Raw genomic sequence first — 23,700 nt, forward strand, 5'->3', positions numbered from 1 at the left:
CATTTGGCCCAGAATCGAGGTAAGGACCCTCACCGAAGCCTGCTGGCTGCCAGCCACGGCCGAAATGAGAGCATGAAGCTTCTGAATCCTCTCCTGCGTAGGCCGGACCGTCCAAGCGACAGTGTCGAACGCCATACCGAGGTAAACAAACCTCTGCGAGGGAGTCAATTCCGACTTCGCTTGGTTCACAGAGAACCCCAGGCTCAGAGCCCGGTTCAACACTACCTGAGTGTTCAAGAGGCACACTGATTGACTCTGACTCAGAATCAACCAGTCGTCGAGGTACGTCCGTAGACGAATACCTCTTTGCCTGATCAGCGCGGCCAACTGTCTGATCACCAAAGTGAAAACCCACGGGGCCAGGGACAGCCCGAAGGGCAGAGCCCTGAATTGAAAGATCCGATGACCCCAGCGGAACCGGAGCCACTTTCTGTCCACTTGATACATAAGGATATGAAAGTAGGCGTCCGTCAAATCCACCGAAGTCACCCAATCTCCCCGGCGCAGGGCCTCCCTGACCGAAGCTGGCGTCTCCATACGAAACTTGATCTTCCGCAGAAACTTGTTCAAGACCGAAAGATCGAGAACAGGCCTCCAGCGGCCCGACGCCTTGGGCACAACAAACAGGCGTCCGTAAAACCCCGGAGAGGAGTGATCCACAATCTCCTCTATAGCCTCTTTGGCCAAAAGAGACCTGATCTCTGTCTCCATGGCCGCTCTGGCCTCTAGGCTGGCCGGAAAACGAAAGGGAGGAGGAACCCTGGTCAAGGGAGCCTTTTCCCCCTCCCACAACAGGCGGAATCCCGATCGCACCACCCGCAAAATCCATTGGCTGTGCACTAACGCCTGCCACATGGAAATGGCCCTGGTGGGGCCCCCCGCCACCACAAAAGCGGGGGGAACAGGGGTGATGTGATCGGGAGAGCCTCATTGGGGGGAGGGCTTTCGAGCCCCCCCCCTCCCCTTCCCGAACGAGGGTTTCTTAGGATAAGGAGCACCCTTGGCTGGTGCGCCCTTATCTCCCTGTTCCTTAGGACGAGAGGCGTTGTGCTGCTTCTTGTTCCAGGCAGGCTTAGAAGAAGACTGAGATTTCTTTGGGATTTTAAACGAAATCCCAACGAGATGTCTGTCTTTAGCCTCCTGCACTTCCCGCTGCCTTGCATCCAGGGCTACTCTACCCAGGAGAGAGCCCTCAACAAAAGGCGAGGAACGAAGCGAGTCCACAGTGGACTGCTGGGAAAAACCTGCTTGAGAAAGCAGCAAATCACGTCGTGAAAAGACAGCATGAGCATACAGCCTCGCTGAAATGCTCATCCTCTCAGAATTCACCATCCCCAAAGCAGCAAGCAGTGTGGAGATATCACTGGCTGAGGCGTCTTCCCTGAGTCTAAACGGCTCCAAAGAGCCAGCCACAGCTCGAGTAAGAGCTCGGAGCAAAGACTCTGCCATAGAAGCCAATTCCAGATCAAGACGCCCAATCTCCTCCAGAGAAGAGAGAGAAGCGTCCGAGAACGAGACCCCCTCCTTAGCAGAAGGTTGCTTTGGCAACAAGGCAAGCAACTCCGGCGGAATTGGCAAAGTTGCCCTCGGCAAAGCAAAAGTCTGAACAAAGTTCCTTGACTTCACATTCCAGTCCAGCTTTTTCTGCACTAACGGCGAAAAAGCAGTGGCCTGCGCGTTTGACGCTAGCCATGGATCGGCTGAAGCAGGCGCTGTATCATGAGCATGCAACAAAGGGAAAGGAGTTGGCGACAGACCGCTGCCCTGAGGGGCCGGACGAGCCAAAAGTTGCGACATGTGATAAGCCACGGCAGGTGATTCCACAAAACGAAACGATTGTGAACTCTCCTGCGAAGGCCGAAAATCATTCGCCGCGGATGGTGGAAAAGAGACATCCTGTCCTGAATCCACCACCCCCTCCGGAAAATAACGAGCTGCCACACAAGCCGCTCTTCTCATGGCTTGCCTAAATCCAAAAGGCAAGACTACACACTCCTCATCTTCCACAGAAGAATCCGAATCCCCAGCCTGTACCGTATCACTGTACACAGGAGGGGAGACAGGAGCAGCAAAAGCGTGACCCGATCCCGCTTGCCACCCACCATCCCCCCCCTGCCCCACTGGGGTAGAAGGGTAGACAGTAGGCACAGAGGCCCGCCAAGAAGGAGGGGGGAGGGGGCCAGCCAACAAAGCCGCGCCAGGCCCATTGTCGGTGGACCGCTGACCGGGCGCTTGGCCCCAACAGTCAAAACCGGTCTGGCCAGTTTGAGCTACCCCGCCCGCTGCATGCGGTGGGAGTTGGCTCGTAGCTGTAGCAAGCGAACCCTGCGAGGGGTAAGACTGAGTGAGAGGCGAGACCGTGAAAGGCCGCCCCCACCCGTCAACCTGCTGTAGTCCCGATGCCCCACCACCCCACCACCCCTGCTGGGGAGAGGGGCGGCTGCTAGCAGTGGACAATAGCGGCACTGACTGAGACGCCAGTCCAACAGCGGACACCCGATCATGCCCGGCGGGCGAGAAAGGGTGAGCCGCTACACCAGCCCCCACCCAGTCCCGCCCAGTGGGTGGGAAAGAGTGAGACGCTGACACAGCCCCCTGCCCCCAGTGGGGCAAGGTGGGACCAAGCCCAGGCTGTGACTTACCATGCCCCCTCTCTCCCTCTCCCACCCGGGGAGAGAGCTGACTTCCCACTGCAGTGTTGCTAAAAGCAAGCTGAGCGGGAAGAAAAAGAGAGGAAGCAGACCCCCTCTCCTTACGGAGAGAGTGTTCGAGCGCAACCGCAGCACTACCAGAGGCAGAGAGGGAAGGCCCGAACTGGTCAGGTGCACCAAGCAAGTGCGCAGAAGAAATGGCCGCCCGGCCACCCCCCCCATCCGCGGGAGTCGCCATAGTCGACGACGACGACGACCCCAGCCGAGCCAGGGAGGAAGGATCCCCTACCGCCGGAGGCAGAGGAGGGACCCCAGAGCGAGACGCAAACTGTTGAGAAATAAAATCAAACAATTCGGACTTCAACGAGCCCAGGGCTGAAGGCCCCGGCTCCTCACCCCTATCAGGGGACGCGAGCTGTGAGCGAACGGAACCCGTCCTCGGAGGGATAGGAACATCAAACGAAGTGCTATTTGACGGATCTTCTACCCGCATAATAGGCAAATCAACGCTCTTGGCTTTACTCTTAGCTTTAGCTTTCTTAACTGGGCTAAGAGCCTTGTCACCTTCCAGTCTCGCACTCAGTTTAGCTTTGTTGTCGGCCATTTTAAGACCGGCGAAAACAGTCACCCAGAACAAAATTATCTGCGTGCGTGTTCAAAACAAAGCTATCAACATTTACATTCCAAACGTAAAAAGGAAAGATCTCACCAAAAGGTAGACGGACAGGTAGACCCCCAAGAACCGGCTAGTCTCACGGACGAGCAGGCATGTGAAGGCCAAAAGTGAGAGCGAAATTCGGACACGTCCACCGTGTGTTGTCGAAAGTCGAGAAATGAACATTACGGATGCTAGCGCTCACGTGGTGCGCAGGGTGTTATGGGTAACCGAGCAAGGTCAGGCCATAGCAACGGCTATGGCGTCGCTTTTAGCTTGGTTACCACCCTACTAAGGGCAGGTAATTTGAGAGGTTTTTCGACATCTAGCATGTGGGACTAAAGTCAATGCATTCATAAGAATTGGAGTAAGAATATGTGATTAAATCGGATATATGTTAATTGATAATTATCGATGTCTTTCAGACGATACCAGTGTGAAAAAACAGTGATGCTATGGACAGACTTCAGTTGACATTTTCTGTGAAATAGCATTGCTTTCGCAAATGACTGTTCCCCCCAAAAAATGTTAAATAAAGACACCTTTGGTAACAAACAAGTGTCCGTTCTTTGCAAGTTGCTCCGATGTCAGAGAGATTTTGTTTAAGTTACTAGACACACATGCCTCCTTTATTCAGTGCCCTCTTGTTACATTATAGGTACCGCTTCACTTCGGATCGCATCACGTCAGGCTCTGACTTCAGACAAATCTTGCAGGATTGTACCTCAGAGAGACATGTGCAATTAATATTTCAAACAAATAATAATCAAGGAGGTGTTGTACATATAAAAAAGTTATGTCCATTGTAGGTCCAAAACAAAAAGTGAATGAAATTTGTAGATATTCATAGCAATGAAATGCCCCACATGTGCTTGGCAAACTTTAAAAAAAATTGTAAAAAAATTTTGTAAGTGACTGACCAGTTTGGAGAGGTTCATGTCACGCAGGACACGCATCACGATGGTCTGCTCACTGTCCTCAGGGTTGGAACGCTTGAAGGATCCCAGGGTACGCAGCACAGACAGAATGTTGCGCAGACCAAAATCGTAGTGAACCTGCAAAGCAACAAGTTGGTCAAATTAGACAGATTTGATATGCTTGAGCATAAGTCTCAATCTGTTCAGTCAGTCTCTAGATGTAAAAGCATTCTGCCAGCATGAGATTCAATAATCAAGTCTTCAAGCAACGTTTATCACAAGAAAATGCATCCAAAATGAACAGTCTACATATACATTTTTCATTAATCGTTAGTAAATTGCTTAGAATTGTTTTTCTTAGCAATTGAGTGGCAAGGTTCTGCACAAGCTACGCTTATTGCCAAACATCTGCTTGGAAATGGCTGACATAGTCACTGGTCAGATCATATGGTATCGCCTCCACACACACACACACACAGACACCACAGACACACACACACACACGCACAAACACATGTTATCTCTGTATCTCTTTGCCTGTCTGTCTGTCTCTCTGACCTGTTTGCTGAGCTGTTCCTCACACAGCTTGTAGAGGGTGAAGAACTTCTTGGACAACACGACGTTCTGCAGGAAACCACAGCTGGCAAGCTTGACGCGGATGATGATACCACGGTCTGGCACCATCATGGCCACGGAGCGGAAGTTGATCTTCAGGTTCTCTGGCAGCTCTTGACGACCGGCATAACCAGGGTTCTGTGAAATGAAAGCAAACAATGTGAAAAGTTTATTCAGAAGATTTTGTTTCTGAACTTGCAAAAGCTCTAACAAGAAGTTTTGGTTTTGAGGGTATTCTAAGACCGGTGTAACCAGGGTTCTGTGTGGCGAAAGCAAACAAGGTGAATAGTTTAGTCACAAGATTTTGTTTCTGAACTTGCAAAAGCTCTAACAAGAAGTGTTGGTTTTGAGGGTAATCCAAGACCTGCAGTTGTGATTAAAACACATTGTGTTTACTGCTGGACTTTAAAGACACAGTGTAAGATGTATGAGCCCAAGGAAAAATGCCATGGTGTACTCTCAGTACAGAGAAGTTTTTTTTTACCAAACAAGCATAAGAGCTCAGAGGAACATTTTCCTCTCTAACATAATTATGAGACTGCCCCTTAGATGTTCTCCGAACACTGTATTACAAACATTGCTTCTGTTTAATCAGGCAGCAAGATCAAATTAGCAGAGGAAAAGTTCAACATTTGTTGCAACACAGCCATTCTAAAGGGGGCAGCTCGGGTACTCTTGGGTTGCAACATAAGTTACAATGTTGCAAATTTCTTTTGATGCACACACAGACACTTTTCCACACAAAAAAACAACAACCCAGCAACTCCTACCATGGTCAAGAAAAGACCGAACTCGGGGTCCATGTCGACAGTGTCACCGTCAGTGAAGATGAACTGGACCTTGCGTTCCTTCTTGCAGGCCAACACAATGGCGATCTGCTGAGCGGCCACTGACAGCACAGGCAGCTCGATACGGTTGAACTCGTCAAAACAACCCCACGAGCCAGACTGGGCAAGACCTATGCGTGGAAAAAGAGAGGCAATGTAAGGCAAAGTGTGAAAAAAGCAGCTGTTAGTGAGCGTTTTAGTTTCTGTGGGTTGGGTTTGTGTTGATTATTTTTAACATGGCAGCATCACCAAATCAATTTTCATGTGAATAATATATCCTGTAAAAGTCAGATATGCTTGAAATTTTTTCTTTTACTTAGTAATTTGTTTGCAGAGTCTTTGTATGCCTGAGTGAATTGTTCTAGGTGAGGGGGTTGAATCCAGTGTGTGAGTGTGTGTGTGCATGTGTGTGTGTGTGTGTGTATGTGTGTGTGTGGTGGTGCAAGCGTGATTGCATGTGTGAAGGCTTTAATTCTCACAAACTTCTGGAAGATTGTAATGCAACTCAGGGAGTGCGGTTTTGCAAGTCAGAGACATTTCTGTCATTTGATGAATGTTCATTCATCACTCACCCTTGTAGATTCGGCCCAGCCCTCTGTAGTCCATCTGATCAGAGCAGTTGAAGACAACGACGTATTTCCCGAGACAGCGACCCATGTCCTTGGTGGTTTCAGTCTTGCCGGTACCGGCGGGTCCAGCAGGGGCACCACCAAGAGACATACCCAGAGCCTGGGACAGGGTGATGTAGCATCTGCACAAACACACAATATCAATTTGCAACATCTTTACCAACCGAAAGACTTTCCTACCCATTTTCTGGACATCCTCCCCTAAACCTTCAATACCTGCTCCACCAACCAGATTGTTCTCAGGGCAATAAGCCGACTTAAGCCTGGTGTGATGTTCACAGTCTCACTCAGTGAATCTCAAACGTTAACTCTTATTTTAGTATGTGACATCACTTCCATGGGCTAAACTCTATGCCATTCCCAGTATTTTGTGTTCTTAATTGTTAACATTGAAGTTGAATCAACGCATACTGGGATGTTTTCATAATGTCTAACTTTTCCATGTTTTTTTAATTCTTTACAACTCTAACTGATCATGTTTGTCTTTGTTTGTTGTTGATGTAATTTAACTATTTCATGTAACCCAAAGGTTTTTGAAAATACATTTTGCCTTGACTTGCCTTGCCACTAAATTCCATTGCAAATAAAAATTTGACCCACCTGTCAGTGAGAGGGGTGATGACCAAGCGGTCAGTGCAGCCCAAGAACTCGTTCATGTAGAGGAAGTCCACGTCAGTGATGGAGATGAGGCACTGGTCCGTGTCCTCCTTGTAGTAGAAGCGCGACTGCTTCAGCCACTCAAAGTCGTTGATGGACTTGATGTGCATGCGCACCAGGTCGTCAAAGATGTCCTTCTGGTGGACGTGGATGGTGATGAGTGTCTCAAACTTGGTACGCTCCATCTTGGTCAGCTCGCGGGTGGTCTGGTCGATGAGCAGGTTCAGCAGGTCCAGGAACTTCTGGTTGGTGTTGGTCATGATCTTCTTGTCCACACGCGCGTTGTTCAGCGCCTCCTCAGAGTCCCGCGTCCAGATCATCTGCAGGCCTAGAAGACCGATCTGCAATACAAGGAGTTGCTGATGAATAAGCTTGCGGCGCAGGTCACATTTTGCTTCACATGTGCATCCCAAAAGTTAATAAAACTGATGACGAAATATATGCTTGCAGTCAAAGCAAAATTTAGTGTTGAATACAGTGGAACCCCTCTTTTGGGACCTCCACAAATATGAGAAAATCAGGTCTTCCAAAGGGGGCAGTCTTTAAATGGAGGTACATTTACACAGGTTATCAACACAAATGCTGTAAAAGCAAGGTCTTTAAAGGGGAGGAGTCTTCTTTCTTTATTTGGTGCTTAACGTCGTTTTCAACCACGAAGGCTATATCGCGTTGGGGAAAGGGGGAAGATGGGATAGAGCCATGGCTTGTCAATTGTTTCTTGTTCACAAAAGCACAAATCAAAAATTTGCTCCAGGGGCTTTGCAATGTAGTACAATATATTACCTTACTGGGAGAATGCAAGTTTCCAGTACAAAGGACTTAACATTTCTTACATACTGCTTGACTAAAATCTTTACAAAAATTGTCTATATTCTATACAAGAAACACTTAACAAGGGTAAAAGGAGAAACAGAACCGTTAGTCGCCTCTTACGACATGCTGGGGAGCATCGGGTAAATTCTTCCCCCTAACCCGCGGGGGGTGGGAGGAGTCTTAAATTGGAGGGTCTTAAAAGGGGGTTCCACTGTATAATCTATTTCTTTGCCTACAGTCTGCATACTGAAAGTTTGTTAGCTCTTTAATGCTTGTTGCAAACCATCACTGCTTGAACAGACACACAATGATAAAAACAAGAGAAGTCCTGCTTCAAAGACAGACCTGTGAGGGGAAGGTGTCCTCAAACTCTAGGAGGTTGAAGCCTTGGTCGCTGATGGTTACGGAAGCGGAGCGGATGATGTTGTGCATTGATCGGCGACCGATCCTCAGCAAGTCTCCAAGCCACATCTCCACGTTACCCTGCACACAAGAAGAAAAGAGCACATTGAAATAAGTTCTACACCTGTTACACACTCTTTGCATTACACAAAGACTACAGAGGTTCAGAAAGAAGTATGTGTAGCCAAGATGTGTACAAGTAGATTTTGACGTCACCCGTACGTGTCAAAGAGACTTGGTCCTGATACACACAATGCAGACCAATGCAAATGAAAATCAGGAATGCAACTGGTACTTTTCAGTAATTTGAGGCATCTTTGAGTAATCTTTTTTATCAACACGGCTGTTTCCCGCAACGGTGGGGGTGAACAGTTAGTTTCCAGCCGAGCCGTGTCTGTATGCTGCGCTGTGTGCCAGTCTTTACGCGGCTGGAGGCTTGCACTGTGATGAGTCACGCTGCGTTAATGCTACAGGCAATCTCCCGCTGTCTTTGTGAATAAACTGATTGGCTTTGTTTTTCACTTGTGTTGCTCTATGCGTTTATTAATCAGTACTAAAACATTCATAATCTTAAAGTACACCCTTTGCCCTACACGCTCATATAAAATTTATAAGAATTGACCATGGTTGTGTGCGTAAGCTTGCATTTGAATAAAGGTAAATGTTTCCGACCGTGTTGTGTTGTCTTCGTTTTCTGAAAATATCATCAACTTCCATCGTCCGTGGACATCGCATCACACAAAACACAATTAAAATGTGTACACCCACGCAAAGCATAACATGTGTAGAACAAGCACAGCCTAATTATTTTCCCAAGCGGTGAAAGGGTGTTGATGGGGAGGTGCGATAAAAGATCAGCGTGGCGCCGCGCACCTCGGCTAATGTTTATAATCTCGGCAGCTCGCTTGTCTCTGCAGGGGCCAGAGTTTATCTCTGGAATGTAAATTGTTTTTAAGTAAAAAGCCACGCATCCCACTAACGATATCACTTCCATCGTGGACGTTGTTCACAGGGCATGTATTTTGAATAAAAGTAAAACCAGAATAATGTTATGTGCTTCATAGTGTTTCTTATTGACTCAACAGTGACTCGGTGCTTGATTTGACCTCCGCTAAGCCAGCAGTGTTAATCCGATGCTAGTGTCAGTATCTCAGGTGGCACACATGATGTTGATTGCGTATGTTTTATTTATTTTCTCATTCTCTATGTGTCTCATGAAGACTACTATATCAGCGTGTAGTGAAATGTTACGCGCGCGGTTTAGTGAAGTGAGTAACCACCCGTGTAATGGCAAATAAAGCGGACCAAGTGCATGCATACAGAACAGTTACAAGTCCAGGTACACGCCTAGGTCCTTAACAGCGGGGGGTTACAACCTGGGGTCCAGGGTTGGGGTTGGGGGGTCTGGCTGAAGAATTTTTGCTATTTTATAAACAATTTGTGGCTTATCCTTGATTTTAAACATGATAAACTGGTGTCAGCAGCCACTCATTATTTCTTTTAAAGTTAGTATTAAATAATGGCAATTTATCTTCATTGATATTTGCTCCCGACAACAACAAAAAATTCACAGACAGAAAATCTTTTTAGTTTTTTTTCCACAGATTGATTTTTTTTAAATTTTTGTTTACAGCAACATCCCCCCCACCCCCCCCCCCCCCCCCCACCCCCTCTACTCCGCCCTTGGACTATTTACAGTCAAGATGCATGTGAACAAAACCACCTTACATTCTGTCACATCAGACATCCTGCATTAAAACCAGTCATAATAACACTCTCCAGAAGCCACCTTTAATTTTAGAGGACCGATTCGTTTATTTCATTTAAACATTTTGTTGTAAGTTTTTCGATTCAAAGAACTGTGATCTTTGCTATATTGGAGAAATATTAATGGAGATCAGTTTTAGACTCAGAAAGACTTGAATTTCGGCAACAGCGCAAGTCACTGATGAGCGCGACCATAGACCTACATTTATGTCTCTGGCGCGACTGACCGTAGTGAGAGATCGGTTCGCAGGTCTGGGAGATTCTGTGGAAGTAGAGACCTAGGTCAAATAAACTCGATGCGAAGCAGGCTCATGTTTTGCCAAACATAATTTTGTGTTTTTGTTTGTTTCCATGTTCATTTTGTGTACTGCATTTTGTTAAAACCAATGCTGCGTCTAACCTCGGGACACGTGCCGCGACGTGACTCGTGACTGACTAGCTTTGTTGTTGCCAGGCATGGTACTGAAGGAATGGCAGTTTCAGCTGAAATAAAGCCGGGGGTCCAGGGGGCCGTTCAGCCCTCCTGGCGGGGTCAAGGGGCAGCGCCCCTTTGTGGGGGTCAGGGGGCGTTGCCCCCTGAAGCTGACGACTTTTTACTAATTCAAATGTTTTTAGTGCCCTCTCCTTGAAGCTGAGAGGGATATAAGTGAAAGATAACAAGGCTTGAGGAAGAAAAAATAATAATCTCAAGTCAATCAGCAGATTTTTTTTTTTTTTCGGATTTTTTTTATTTTTTTTTCGGATTTTTTTTTCTTTTTTTTTTTGGATTTTCGTTTTCGGCGGATTTCCGCCGATCGGCGGAAGAGTACCATGCCTGTGTTGCCCTGATCTCAATTCGATCACCAAAATGCATGTGGTTTGCTCTTCTTAAACTTCACCAGACACTTGACTTAATAGTTTTGCCGATATTTCTGTGCAACTTTCCCGTCGCGATATAACCCTGAACGGTTGAAAACGACGTTAAACACCAATTAAAGAAAGAAACGTATAACTTTCGCTTTTTTGGTTGGCATTTCGTCCCCACAGAGATCGGCCCTATTAAGCTTACCCTTCGGACCAATGTCGATCTCAAAACCGCGGAATCCGACAAATACCTTGCTGTGCACATGCTCAGACAAGGCTGTTTCGGTCAGCCTTGAAATCACAGTCCTGGTGACTACCACAATTTCGACTTCAAATTTTTACGCACGAAAAAGGTTCTCTCGACCGGAATTTCCGGAATTTTCGGTAGATTTCCGTAATAACGGAATTTAGACCCCAAATCCGTAATAATTCCGGACAATCCCGGAGGGTAAACAGGTCTGACAATGTGTAGATCATGGCAATTATGTGACAAAAAAGATGCATTTGCATGATGATGCTACACACACATTCTGACAAAAAGCACTTTCTTGACCTCTCTATGTTATATTCATAACTAACAAACCTAACCTCTGCACATGAGAACTGCTATGCATTTCATTGTTGTCTTGTGTTTTGAGAACTTTCTCTTGATTAATTTGTGCGTCTGTCTGCGAGTGTATGAGTCCGAGTGTCTTGGTCCTTGTCGATTTGTGTTTCGTATAATGTTCACTATGTATTGTATATTTTGTAAGCGCCTAGGGCTATATTTAGATTAGACGCACAAATGTTCATAATAATAATAATAATAATAATTTAGAAAGTACTGAATGTTTTTTCCTCCTGGAATCCAAATTAGACCTAACAAAATTCTTTTACAAAAGTTCAGTGTTTCCAGTTCCCAGACCAACCCTATTTTTTTTGCCCTGTCATCAGAAACAAACTTTTTTCTTTTTTGCCTTACCTGTGCATTGACAGCTTCATCCAGGTCAACTCTCTCTCCCTCCTGAGAGTTGATGGCCAGGATCTTGTCGTAAACTTTCTCGTCGAAGGTGACCGTGCGAGTGTTGTCAAACACAGACAGCAGGTGGTTCTGAAATGAGGCAAAGAAAAAAACAGCAAAATGAATGGCAGTTTTGAGGCATGGCAATATCAATATATCAGCTACATTTGAAACAAAGGAACAAACTTAAAAGTTTCTGAATGTGCGCTGAGTGATGCACACACACACATGCACGCATAGCTAGCGCACGTATACACACATAAAAACATGTATAACACACAGGCACATTGTGACACTCATCTACATAAGTCAGTCAGTCAGCTGACAGGTTTGATAGCCTAGTCAGTCTCTCTCAAGTCCTCGTCAGTCTCTTGTCAGTTGCTGTCAAAATCTATCCATTCAAATAAATTCAGAACAGAAAAAATCTGTGTCATATCAGTATGATACAAGGAAAATCTGTGTAACTGTAACTCAAAAACAAACAAACACACAACACGAACAACAAACAAAGACAAAAACAACAATGAATAACTTTTTTTAAAGTGCTGTTCACACGGCAGACTTCCAACCAACTTTTCCCCAACTTAAGTTGGTTTCAAGTCGCTCCTAAGTTGAAGGCCAAGTCGGCAAAAAGTCTGCCATTTGAACGGACCCACAGATTTAGGTTCAATTTAGGACAGATTTAGCCGGGACTCAAAAACTCAGTTGCAAATCTGGCAAAAAATCGCCGCTTAAACCATGGGCAGCGCTTTTCAACAGACTTGGCGCTGATAAAAATATTGTTAAAGTTGGGGGAAAAGTCTGCCATGTGAACGGCACTTAAGATTCCGGTTGATTCACACTTACCTGGATGGTGTGGGAGTCGCTGGCCTGACCCAGGATCTCCAGCAGAGCGGGGTCCGACACGAAGAAGAAACGGGGGAAGACAAGACGCTTCTTCTCCAGGTAACCTGTCAGGGACTTCTGGCAGATTTCCAGCTGTTCCAGCAGGTGAGGGAGCAGCTGGGACAAGGTGTCGTCGCCCACGCAGCACTGCACCACGTTGGCGTTCTCGTGCGCCCGCTGCATGATCTTCTGCCACGACTTGTCGATGTTGACGAAACGCTTTGCCTCCTGTTAGTTGTGTGTGTGGAAGAAAAAAAAGAGAAGATGCAGTTGAAGTAGAGAGAAAAGTGAGTTGTTCTTTTTTCCCTTTCTTTCTTACATGTCTACACAACTTTTTAACAGATTGAAGAACGTGTATTAGCCAGGCATGGGATCATGAAACTGTAAAATAAAAAAGCATAAAAAGTATGACCCCTAGAAAATTACTGCAAGCTGCATGGTGCAATCTATTGATCTCAAGAATGAAGGTTGATTTCTAGAGCTTTGAAAATGCCAGAGATGTGTCTATTGATGAAAAAAAAACTATGACTGAAGGGTGAACCATTTCCAGATGCACTCATTTAAATATTCTTAGTTTTAGTATGAGTACATGTATTCCACTAAACGCTTTGCCATGGTATGGATTCTGTTACAACAGGGACAATCTGCTGCAGTCTTTGGTTTATTTGATGCCATAGTTGGTCTTCGTGAACTTGCCACTTGATTTTTAAAATGCCATCGCCAGTCTAAGTGAGAAAAAAACATTTGAGAAAAACACACCATTCACTTTCACTTTACTTCAACAATTATTCCATCGGTTACCTAAGACAAGAAGCAACTTGTACCTACTCTGTTAGACAGAAAAGAAGAAAAAAAAAGCTCAGCTATTTTCCCACTAGTCATGGAAGATGAGGGAACTGCATTTAAAGAGATCAAAGGCACGGAACCTAACATGTCAAAGACACTCAAAGGTCACAATGAACACACTATGCATAATTACAGTGAACATGCTAGGCCTTTGGTAAACCTGTATTGACCAAAAGGCAAGAAGAACAACATGAAATAACAAGAAGAGCAAAGCCCATACGACTCACATGCTTTACACATTTTTCCTACCAAAATACATGTGACCTTGACCCAAGGTCAAGGTCATCCAAGGTCATGCAACACAAAGCTGTTAATTCAAGACATAGGAAGTACAATGGTGCTTATTGGCTCTTTCTACCATGAGATATGGTCACTTTTAGTGGTTCACTACCTTATTTTGGTCACATTTCATAAGGGTCAAAGTGACCTTGACCTTGATCATATGTGACCGAATGTGTCTCATGATGAAAGCATAACATGTGCCCCACATAATTTTTAAGTTTGAAACAGTTATCTTCCATAGTTCAGGGTCAAGGTCACTTCAAAATATGTATACAATCCAACTTTGAAGAGCTCCTGTGACCTTGACCTTGAAGCAAGGTAAACCAAACTGGTATCAAAAGATGGGGCTTACTTTGCCCTATATATCATATATAGGTGAGGTATTGAATCTCAAAAACTTCAGAGAAAATGGGAAAAATATGAAAAATAGCTGTTTTTTAGGCAACATTTATGGCCCCTGCGACCTTGACCTTGAAGCAAGGTCAAGATGCTATGTATGTTTTTTGGGGCCTTGTCATCATACACCATCTTGCCAAATTTGGTACTGATAGACTGAATAGTGTCCAAGAAATATCCAACGTTAAAGTTTTCCGGACGGACGGACGGACGTCCGGACGTCCGGACGGACGGACGGACGGACGACTCGGGTGAGTACATAGACTCACTTTTGCTTCGCATGTGAGTCAAAAACCGGGGACTTGAACCTGGAAACCGACCAAAGTAACTCACCGTGAACTGCTTCATTTTGATACACAAACATTTCAAATATATTCAAAACCGGTAGGACTTACAGTAAATTTCCAGCTGACGCAACCTTTGAATTATTGAATTATCAAAGCATCGTACATCAATACACCTTCCCCCGCTCCCAAAACTGAACAAATTTACTAGAAGCAAGAATGGACAAAAACGGTGACTCTTGCATGTGATAAAGATTGTGAACATTAAAGGGTGATGCCTAATTCTATACTGACTGTGATTTTGTGGATAATACTAATAGAATCTACAGCACTTTTTTTTTTAACCGATAGGACTTCAAATGTTTGTCCCATAAACAGCCAAGCACTACATGCATAATAAGTCAAATTTTGTTTGTGAATCTTGAAAAAAGTGATGTTCCATATAACTGTGTGAGTTGTGAGTTATACTATGAATGCACTTCACCTTTTGTTGCTAGCAGCAAGAATGCACAAGATGTAAATACATATTAGAAACATAGTGTTTGTGTTTTATTTCCCACTTTCATTAATTACTGGTATTAAAAGCTTGAACTTTGTTACTTAAGTTTAACACTCACCACATTTCCTGCAGTTTCTTAAACCTTTCTTTTTGGATTGTACAGGATGGTCAAAAATTGTCTCACCAACTTTTCTATTAGTTGTTCAGTCAAGTTAATAAGTAAACTTTCATGCATTTTGATAGGACAGCTTCCTTTTGTCTCACAAATGTTTCCACAGTCATTCAGTCAAATTAATAAATACCTCTCATGCACTTGCGTAGACAGCTACCAAAGACTTTGAATTTGTCCAGAATAACCTGTGTCTATTTTCTCTGCTTGTAATTTCTCTGCCAAGACAGCTGCAATGGTTGCAATGATCACGGGTTGCTATCACCATACCTGAGGCAGCTGTTTGGCGATGTCACCGCCCACAAAAACAGCCTCCAGGTAGATCCAGAGGTTCTGCACCACCAGCCAGTTCTCAATGATCTCTGTGGTGCCCGTCAGCTTCTGTACCCACTCCTGGATCTGAGGCTTGAAGGGAGCATTGTATCTGTAAGGTCACACACAGACACCATATGATAAATCCCATAATTTTAGGGCAGTGTTCTTTGAAATAAATCACAAAAGAAGTATGAAGCCAGAGAGCCATTTCAAGAATACATAGAGTTTAACAAAGCCATCACACCATCAAAAAAATGAAAATCAAGAAGTAGTAAAAAATAAAAGAAAAATAACCCCAAAGTGCTGCGGTTTACACAGAGTAAAGGGTGACCTCCCTTGCTTATGACGGTTTTTTTCTCTTGCAATCTCGCTTATTACATAATCATATCTCTAATTTCTATGCACTTTCAGCATTTTCAGCGGCGGTCTCATTCTGAATTTCTATACGCTATCTATCTTCAAAATTGGCAGCAGCTCCCAGTCATGCAAAATAATAGTTAATAGAACGAAACATCACTGCACTGTACTGTTACCTGTTACTAAGCAGTGAGCCCAGCACCATCAAGCTGTCCTCCATCAAGGCCACAGTTTCTGAGGTCGTGTCACCTGGCAACAGAAAACACATGTATGATACACAGAGGTCATGAATATAAAATTTCAAAAATAAATTTTGATTTAATTAATATACTTACCAACTCACATAGAAAGCATTAACTTCAGTTAAAGTGCTAGGACACTGAACTACGCTTCACCCCAAAGGGGAAGCAACCCCCTAAAAAAGAACGGCCCTGACCTCTAACCCAAGCTATACAAGAGTCGAGGTCATACCGTCACGTGACCTATCACGCGTGACTCAACTGCCGCCGTGTTGAAACCTCACTCCCACTGAAGTGATCTGTTCATTTTTAGGGAAACCCTAAGCAATAACTTCGTTTTGTGATAAGACATTGAAGCACTCTTGCATGGCAACATGGGGAAATAACTCTGAAACAAAAACCGTATGCCATATAAGGCATGGTCCTTAGAGGTTATTTCCACTACCGGTGTACTGCGCCTGCGCAGGATGTATACCGGTGAAACTCATCCCGTATTAAAACATATACCCCCTTCAAAAAATTTGCGGGGCAGGCTGGGAGGGAATTCAATATGTGAGTTGGTAAGTATATTAATTAAATCAAAATTTATTTTTGAAATTTTATATTAAATTACATATTCTTACGCAACTCACATAGAAAGCAGATTGCTAATTTAGGTGGTGGGCAAATGAACTCACAGTTAACATCTTGCAAGTATCTGGCCTGTAGCTACAATAGCTGGCAAACCGAAATTTCTGTTCTGCCGAGCACCAGATACGTCCCCAGGAAAACATAAAAAGACATCTTCTGCAGAAGATGTCTAGTAGATGTGTGCTAAAATAGCGGGTACTTAAAATACCCCGCCGATAGAAACTCATGACTACGTCCCTGAACGTTCAATGAGCTGCATTCATGACTTATGTAAGTCTCTCAGACTTGAGAACAGGTAAAGAAGAGGCCTACACTCTGACCTCTTGAGCCCGTGCTGCCTGAAAAGGGAGGACTGACTGCCCCCTCCCCCCCCTTTTTCTTGCCACCACTGTAGGCATGCCTAAACAATGTGGCAGTCCATTTAGCTAAGGTTGACTTCACTAAATCATTGCCTCTAGAAGAGGCTAATTTTGTCAAGGATTAAACAATCCGAACTCAAAAACTCCAAAACTAGGAGCAAGTCCCAAGTCGGGACTGGAGATTTGCTTTCAGCCAACCAAAGGGAGGTTCCCTTTAATCACGCTGGCTACAAAGAACCCAAGTGAAAATATTTTGCGACCTAGCTGTGTCAGTGCAACTGAAATCACATAAAGTCTTAATTCAGAGACGTGGGAGAAAAATCGGAAAGCCAGGATAGGTGGTTCGCCACCCGCATTGAACGGAGAGAAGTGGAGTTCTTTCCGTTAATATACGCCATTAGTTCCAAGCCAGTCAAAATGACACAAAACGAAGACGCTGAACCCCTATGGAATCTCTAGACCAAATCCAGAGTTGGGGCAGGAGCCCCTGAGCGTCTCAATGATTCCCTTACAGTAGACACCCGTGTGGCTCGAGTGTAAAAACGGCGCCCTCTTGCCAGCCCAAAGGACTGGCAACCAAGATTGAATGGGCCCATAATGTGCGACCAACAGGCCGCTCAAAGTAAAATCAAGAGTATTATCCGGGAACAGGGAGACGAACATTTAGCAGAAGGTGATAGTACCGAGAGGCAAAACTTCTATCAGCGGCTTCTCCAAATTCACCAGAAGGAGTAGAAGCGCGTAGTGAGATAGGGTCCAATCCGAGTGGACATTCTTGGCCGACTGACTAGAGTCTGCCAATAAATACATAGAGCCTCTCAGAAAGGTACTTCACCGCTAAAAAGATCTCGTGGTGGTAAAAACCACATCAAAACCTCGCATGCTCGCTGTGGCAGTGATAAGGGGCGAGATGCCACCCCCTGCTTATTGAGATAAAAGACCACTGTGGTGTTGTCTGATTGAACCAACACATGTTCTCCCCTGACAAGAGGAAAGAAATCCGCAAGAGACAGAACTGCTTCGCTGGTGGAGAGAGAACCAACGGGAACGCCCTGCATGAGCAGTGGTGTGAGAATCCAAAGATTGGTTGTGTCTGTGACCAGTCAAGAAAAGACACTAACATGTTCCAGCTCTTCATTTGATTGCTTAGAAAACGAAACCAGAGCCCTGAAGATCTGAATTAAATATATGCACGATCTATATAAGTGACCCAACAGGAAGGGCCCCAGTGCCTCCCTCAATAAAGTGGAAGTTCTAATCGCCCCTCCAGCCGCTGTGGGAAAACACAGAGGCAGAGAGAAGAGTGGAGCCGAACGCTAAGACTCCAGTTGACAAGTGCCAAGAGTATGCATGAAAGCATGCTATTGTTTGCCCACTGAACCCTACCGCTAAATCGCCTCGAGGAGATAAAGTGGTTGGCGGGTATTTGGCAAGGTGCCATGCCGAGAAGAAGATAAAAAACCCAAGCTGAGAACGGCCAGCTTAGCGCTTTTCTCTGATAAGAGAAGCCGAGGCCTGCCGTGGGCTTTTCCTTTTGCTGTGAGATTCTCTCTGTTAGAGAAGAGTCCGTGTGCAAATAAGAGGATTCGCAAAGAAGACCCTCGAGCAAGGAAGAGATTTAAGTCTCACCGACAGAACAATACTGTCGGCCGAGGCCTTTTCCCAGACGAACAGCAAAGCTAAACCCTTTGTATATGTGTCCCGACAGAACACAAAGGCATCCCGTGAGTACAAAACCGCACAAGGGAAAGAACGAATCAAAGTCTTGTACCAAGACGCGGATAATGGAAAGAAGAGCGGCCACAATCTTCCACAGCCAGGAGATCATTGTTCTTGAAAACAGACAGTTTCTCCTTGCTATGAACGTTAAGATGTAAGATCGACAAGTCCGGTGCAACCGGAAGCGGTTCCGAAGTACGAAGAAAGAATAAACTAAGTTCTTAGGCTTGGTGTAACCTAGGACTACGGATATCGCTCAGCGAGTGAAGCGTTACTTGCACGGGTGACGCAAGCGAAAGCAACGCCGCATCGCTGCCCACAAAGGAAGTGGTGGAAAAGGAGAATCATATGAGAAAACTTCCCCAAGTTAAAATTCTAGAGCCAGACAAGAAAGCGTCCCTGCGTGTGTAAACCGCAAGTGCGTACAACCGTGCCACGACTGACATTTGTTCGGCTGAAACCTTAGCCAAAGAGGTCAGGAGTATGGGGACGTCTTTCACGCTAGAGTCGTTTCGAACTACGAAAGGATCCGACGACACCGCGATCGACCGCGAAAGAGATCGAAGAAGTGTCTCTGAAAGAGACGCAAGTTCCAACGAGTATCTTCCCGTCTCATCCAAACCAAGTAATGCGCCTTCAGAGTAAGCACAATGTTTGTCCAAACGATAGACATCCTCTCTGAGATTAGCCGACTCCGGAGTGACCGGAAGCGGTGCACTCGGCAAAGCGTAAGTCTCAATAAGACTGTGATGACGACGGGAGAGAGCAAACTTGCGTGAATGAAAACGAAGTGCTCGACTTCCGTAACTGGTCTGAGGCAAGCCATGGCTGAGCAGCATCAGGAGCCTGACCGTGTGCAGCCAGTAAAGGCACAGTATCCACAGGCAAGCTATTCTCAGAACCCGAAGTTCTAGCCAGCACCCTGGAAAGTTCGTAAGCAACAGAAGGAGACTCGCTAAAACGATATCCCTAAACTTCCATTAAAGCAGGGCGGAAATCACCCACCACTGAGGGTGGTGGTGCCGCAGAGCTTGTCATAGCTGTCACCCCTTCAGCGAAGTACTTGGCAGACACCTGAGCTGCAGTAACCATAGCTGGTTTAAGTCTGAGTGACAACTTGACATCAACTTCCTCCTCAGAAACTGAGTGAGAATCGTCGAACTCCGAATCTGCTGTGGCCGGACCGTGAAAGTCACTGTGACTAGCTGCGTCACTAAAACGATCCACCACAGGCGAGGCTGATTGCAAAACGGAAGGACCGTGCAAAGCCTGCCCGAAAGCAGCTTCCTGCCCAGAGGGAGGAAGTTGAGACTTGTTTACATTCACCGGAGACATACCAGTCTGCCTGTGAGTACAACTGTCTCGTTGTCCGGTGTCGACCCCCCGTGAGTTCCGCTTGCTAAGAGCGATAGCCTCTGGGAAAGTCGAACTTTCACCCCCCGGCCGTGGCGGGGGGGCTACTAGTTCCGGCCCAACTTGTTGTCCGGTGTCGACCCCCCGAGTTCCGCTTGCTAAGAGCGATAGCCTCCGGGGAGTCGTACTTTCACCCCCCGGCCGTGGCGGGGGGGCTACTAGTTCCGGCCCAACTTGTTGTCCGGTGTCGACCCCCCGAGTTCCGCTTGCTAAGAGCGATAGCCTCCGGGGAGTCGTACTTTCACCCCCCGGCCGTGGCGGGGGGGCTACTAGTTCCGGCCCAACTTGAACACTTTCACCAGAGAACCTGGCTACCGGTGAACTTGACTAACCTGTAGAGCCCTCGTATGAAGTAAACACACTCCTCTGCGTGCACGTCAGCCGAAGTGACTGTGCATGAAGGCGGAACCTCGATGCGTGACAACAAGCCGCGTCGCCCACTCCCGCCGGGAGCGAGCACAAAATCGACGAATGGCAACATGATATACATTTGGGTCGAAAACATCACAAAAAAGGGAAGAAAAACCATCTTTAACACAAGTATTCTTTCCCACTGTGTTTGCCTTGGCTGAAGTAACCTAAATTTAACCTGCTTCAGCACCGGCATGATTGGACTCATAGAGTCCGAAAATTAACGGACATTCTTTCTTTCTTCTTTATATTGTGTTTAAATTCATATGTACTTGATGACTATACACGCTAATTGCTTTACCCACAGCTGGAGACATGCTAAATTAAGTTCCCTGCAAGATATTGTGGTCTAGGGCCTCTTAAAAGTTGAGATATTTGAATTCTTATTTTGATCTAGATCGTCCTATTTATCTAGATTTGCCAACAGAGGTAGCGTTGACGCAAGGGAAACCCTCCGCGTCTTTGCTGACATCCTCACCTTACAGAGGCTAGAACAAGCTGTAATACATGTATATGGTCCGCGCATGGCGACATATCGTCATTACATGGTCTTATGGTGCGTTTGACATCGATATCAGTGGGCAAATCGAAAATTTTATTGTAAATTTTCATTTAATAAATATACCTACCCGAATCACATGTAGCATTAACGCCCCGGAGATGCTAGGTTCTGTACAGGCTAACCGTCTAAGGGAAGCAACCCCAACCACAAAAGTGTAAACGTAGCCATGGTAATGCCCATACACCCGGGGAGTTACCTCCCCTCGTGCATGCCATGTCACTACTGCTACTGAACACGTGGTTCATATCATTCGACCTAAAGAATAAATTCTCCAAATCAAAAGCGGGGTTGGCGGGAGGGAATATACTATGTGATTCGGGTAGGTATATTTATTAAATGAAAATTTACAATAAAATTTTCGATTAAATTACATATTCCTACTCCGAATCACATGTAGCAGATTACAACAACAAGGCGGTGGGAAAGAAAAATCTAACTCACTCAAAAAACCTTGCCAAAAACCTGGACCGCTGCCAAAGAATCAGGGCGGTCCCAGTGGGAAAGAAAATCTAACCCACTCAAAAGCCCTTGCCAGGGCTGGCCCACTGCCAACAGGCAGTGAGGGAACCAAGGAAAGTCCTGATTGACAGCCGAGAAGTATCTCAGGCGAAAAGCGAAAGAGACAACCTCAGAGATCCAGAAAGCTGTGCTCAGCACTTCTTCCAATCTCCTAGCCGTAAAAAACAGCACAGGAATAGACCCAAGCCTTGGATTAATAACCCTGGCGAGCCAAGGGAAAGACAAGCTTCCCCCCCCCCCTTTTATTGGAAGGAAATGCTAATGTCCTGAGAAGATCCGTGCGTAAGGTTGTCCCCTCAACTGAGAAGGACGAACCCCCGCGGTGACCTTAAGACAACCATGCCAAAGTCTGCAAACCTTGGGATGTAGTAAAGCCCAAAAGGCTTGTGAGAAAGAAGTCAGCTCAAAATAAGAGTGACCAATCCCCACGAAAGAGCGAGAGAGAGACATCCAAGCACTAAGTACCAGAGTCCACCTCGAAGAGAAAACTCACAAATAGAAGGTCGCCAGTTATCCCCTACCAGTCCCTGCGAACGCAGGGAGAGAGGTAGCACCCGACAGCAGCCACTTACGACTGTGCGTAAGCTACCGGAAGTGAGGACCCACGGTGGTCAAAAACCGATGTGACTGGCAACCATAAACAAAATGGCTAAAAGCCAGAATGTTCCCAAAACAGTCTGCTTGAAGGTAATCGAGAGTGAATCAAAAACCGAAAGCAGAAAACCAAGACTGGTAAACGTAAACCGTGAAGCCAGCCAGCCATAAGACTCCCGAAACCAGAGTTCTCAGGGAAAAAACAGGCAGTTAACTTCCTAGCCAAATCAAGAGCCTACCTGAGTTTGGCCAGAAACCCAGAGCGCGTCTGTCCCTGTCTGAAGACAGAGTCCAACGCGGAGAAAAACGGACAACCGCCCTAGACAAAGTTGCCTTTTGTAGCCGGGCGACTGTAAGGAAACCCGACCCAACAGACGTCATCCTGACTCGCCTCATACTAAGATGAGGAAGAAGAGAGGAAAGGCCCAAGACTGAAGTCACAGGAACCGAACCTTAGCTAAACCTCTGCCCGAAGGAGAAGAGTAGCCAAAACCTGAGAGAGAGGAGGAAAGCCACAAAGAACTACTCCTCAAACATCCATTGTCCAAGACAATGCCCCCTCAGGAAAACCTGAATGTTACTTCCGAGGCCAACTCAAGCGTACCTTAAGTTTGGACGAAACACCAGAACGCGTCTGATCACTAGAGAAAGACAGAGTCCGACTCGATGAAAGACAACAAGGACCAAAGTCCAAACGTTTGTGGCCAAACAGGGGTAACCTGAAGCCAGAGAACCCCACAAGCCACAAGAAACGGGAAGGCAACAACCACCATCGCCGCAACGTGGAATGGCTGTTGCCCGGCCAAGGCTGCCTATTGGCTGCCAGCTTAGCTTAACCAGAGGAATGAGCATGCTTCTGCTAAGCATGTTTCTGAGTATGCTAGCCTTACCTTCCTTCAACCCTTGTAAAGCAGTCAGAGACCTGGTGATCTCTATTCGACTGAATCTCTACTGCAGGCAAAGTTTAAGCGACTCTCTTTGACTGTTCAGGGAACTGAGAATGCGAAAGAAACGAGTCCCTCCGACACCCGCCGTACGAGCGTAGTGAAGGAAGGGCAGCCTCATCTGCTCCATGCTCACCCTAGCAAGGGCTGGCCAACAGAGTAGAGAAAGGAGGCAAGTTCCAAAGGCTGAATAAGCAAGAAGGAACAAAAGGTGAAGCCCGTGTAGCCGAAGCCAGCCAAGGCTGAGCATGTTCCGGAACTGAACCATAGTAGAAACAGCGGCAGAACCAAAACAGTAGAGATACCACCTTCGGGAGGAGATGGCCTAGCCAAAACCTGCAAACCGTGGTACCTACAAAAGGTGACTAAGGAACCGGAAGTAGGAAAACATCCTATCTTCACGGAACGGAAGTCCGACATCGACAACAAAGTCAACCAACAAGGAAGCCACCAATGTCGATGCACCCAAGGGAAATCCTGAGCCGAAGCTTGAGCTTCGAC

General features: G+C 46.0%; 1 protein-coding gene across 2 annotated transcripts in view; it reads right to left on the reverse strand.

The window, feature by feature from the left end:
• Window positions 1-23,700, reverse strand: part of LOC138962432 (dynein axonemal heavy chain 5-like) — a gene marked incomplete at its 5' end in the record, with an annotated part of 134,548 nt that overhangs the window by 57,320 nt on the left and 53,528 nt on the right. For both annotated transcript variants that reach the window (XM_070334240.1, XM_070334239.1), the window contains 10 exon segments: window positions 4,227-4,361; window positions 4,782-4,976; window positions 5,609-5,796; window positions 6,238-6,416; window positions 6,895-7,292; window positions 8,110-8,247; window positions 11,738-11,866; window positions 12,623-12,889; window positions 15,408-15,561; window positions 15,986-16,058. In XM_070334240.1, the coding sequence (XP_070190341.1) occupies window positions 4,227-4,361; window positions 4,782-4,976; window positions 5,609-5,796; window positions 6,238-6,416; window positions 6,895-7,292; window positions 8,110-8,247; window positions 11,738-11,866; window positions 12,623-12,889; window positions 15,408-15,561; window positions 15,986-16,058 (1,856 nt within the window).

The sequence above is a fragment of the Littorina saxatilis genome, linkage group LG3 (assembly GCF_037325665.1).
Source record: "Littorina saxatilis isolate snail1 linkage group LG3, US_GU_Lsax_2.0, whole genome shotgun sequence".
Classification (NCBI taxonomy): Eukaryota; Metazoa; Mollusca; class Gastropoda; order Littorinimorpha; family Littorinidae; genus Littorina; species Littorina saxatilis.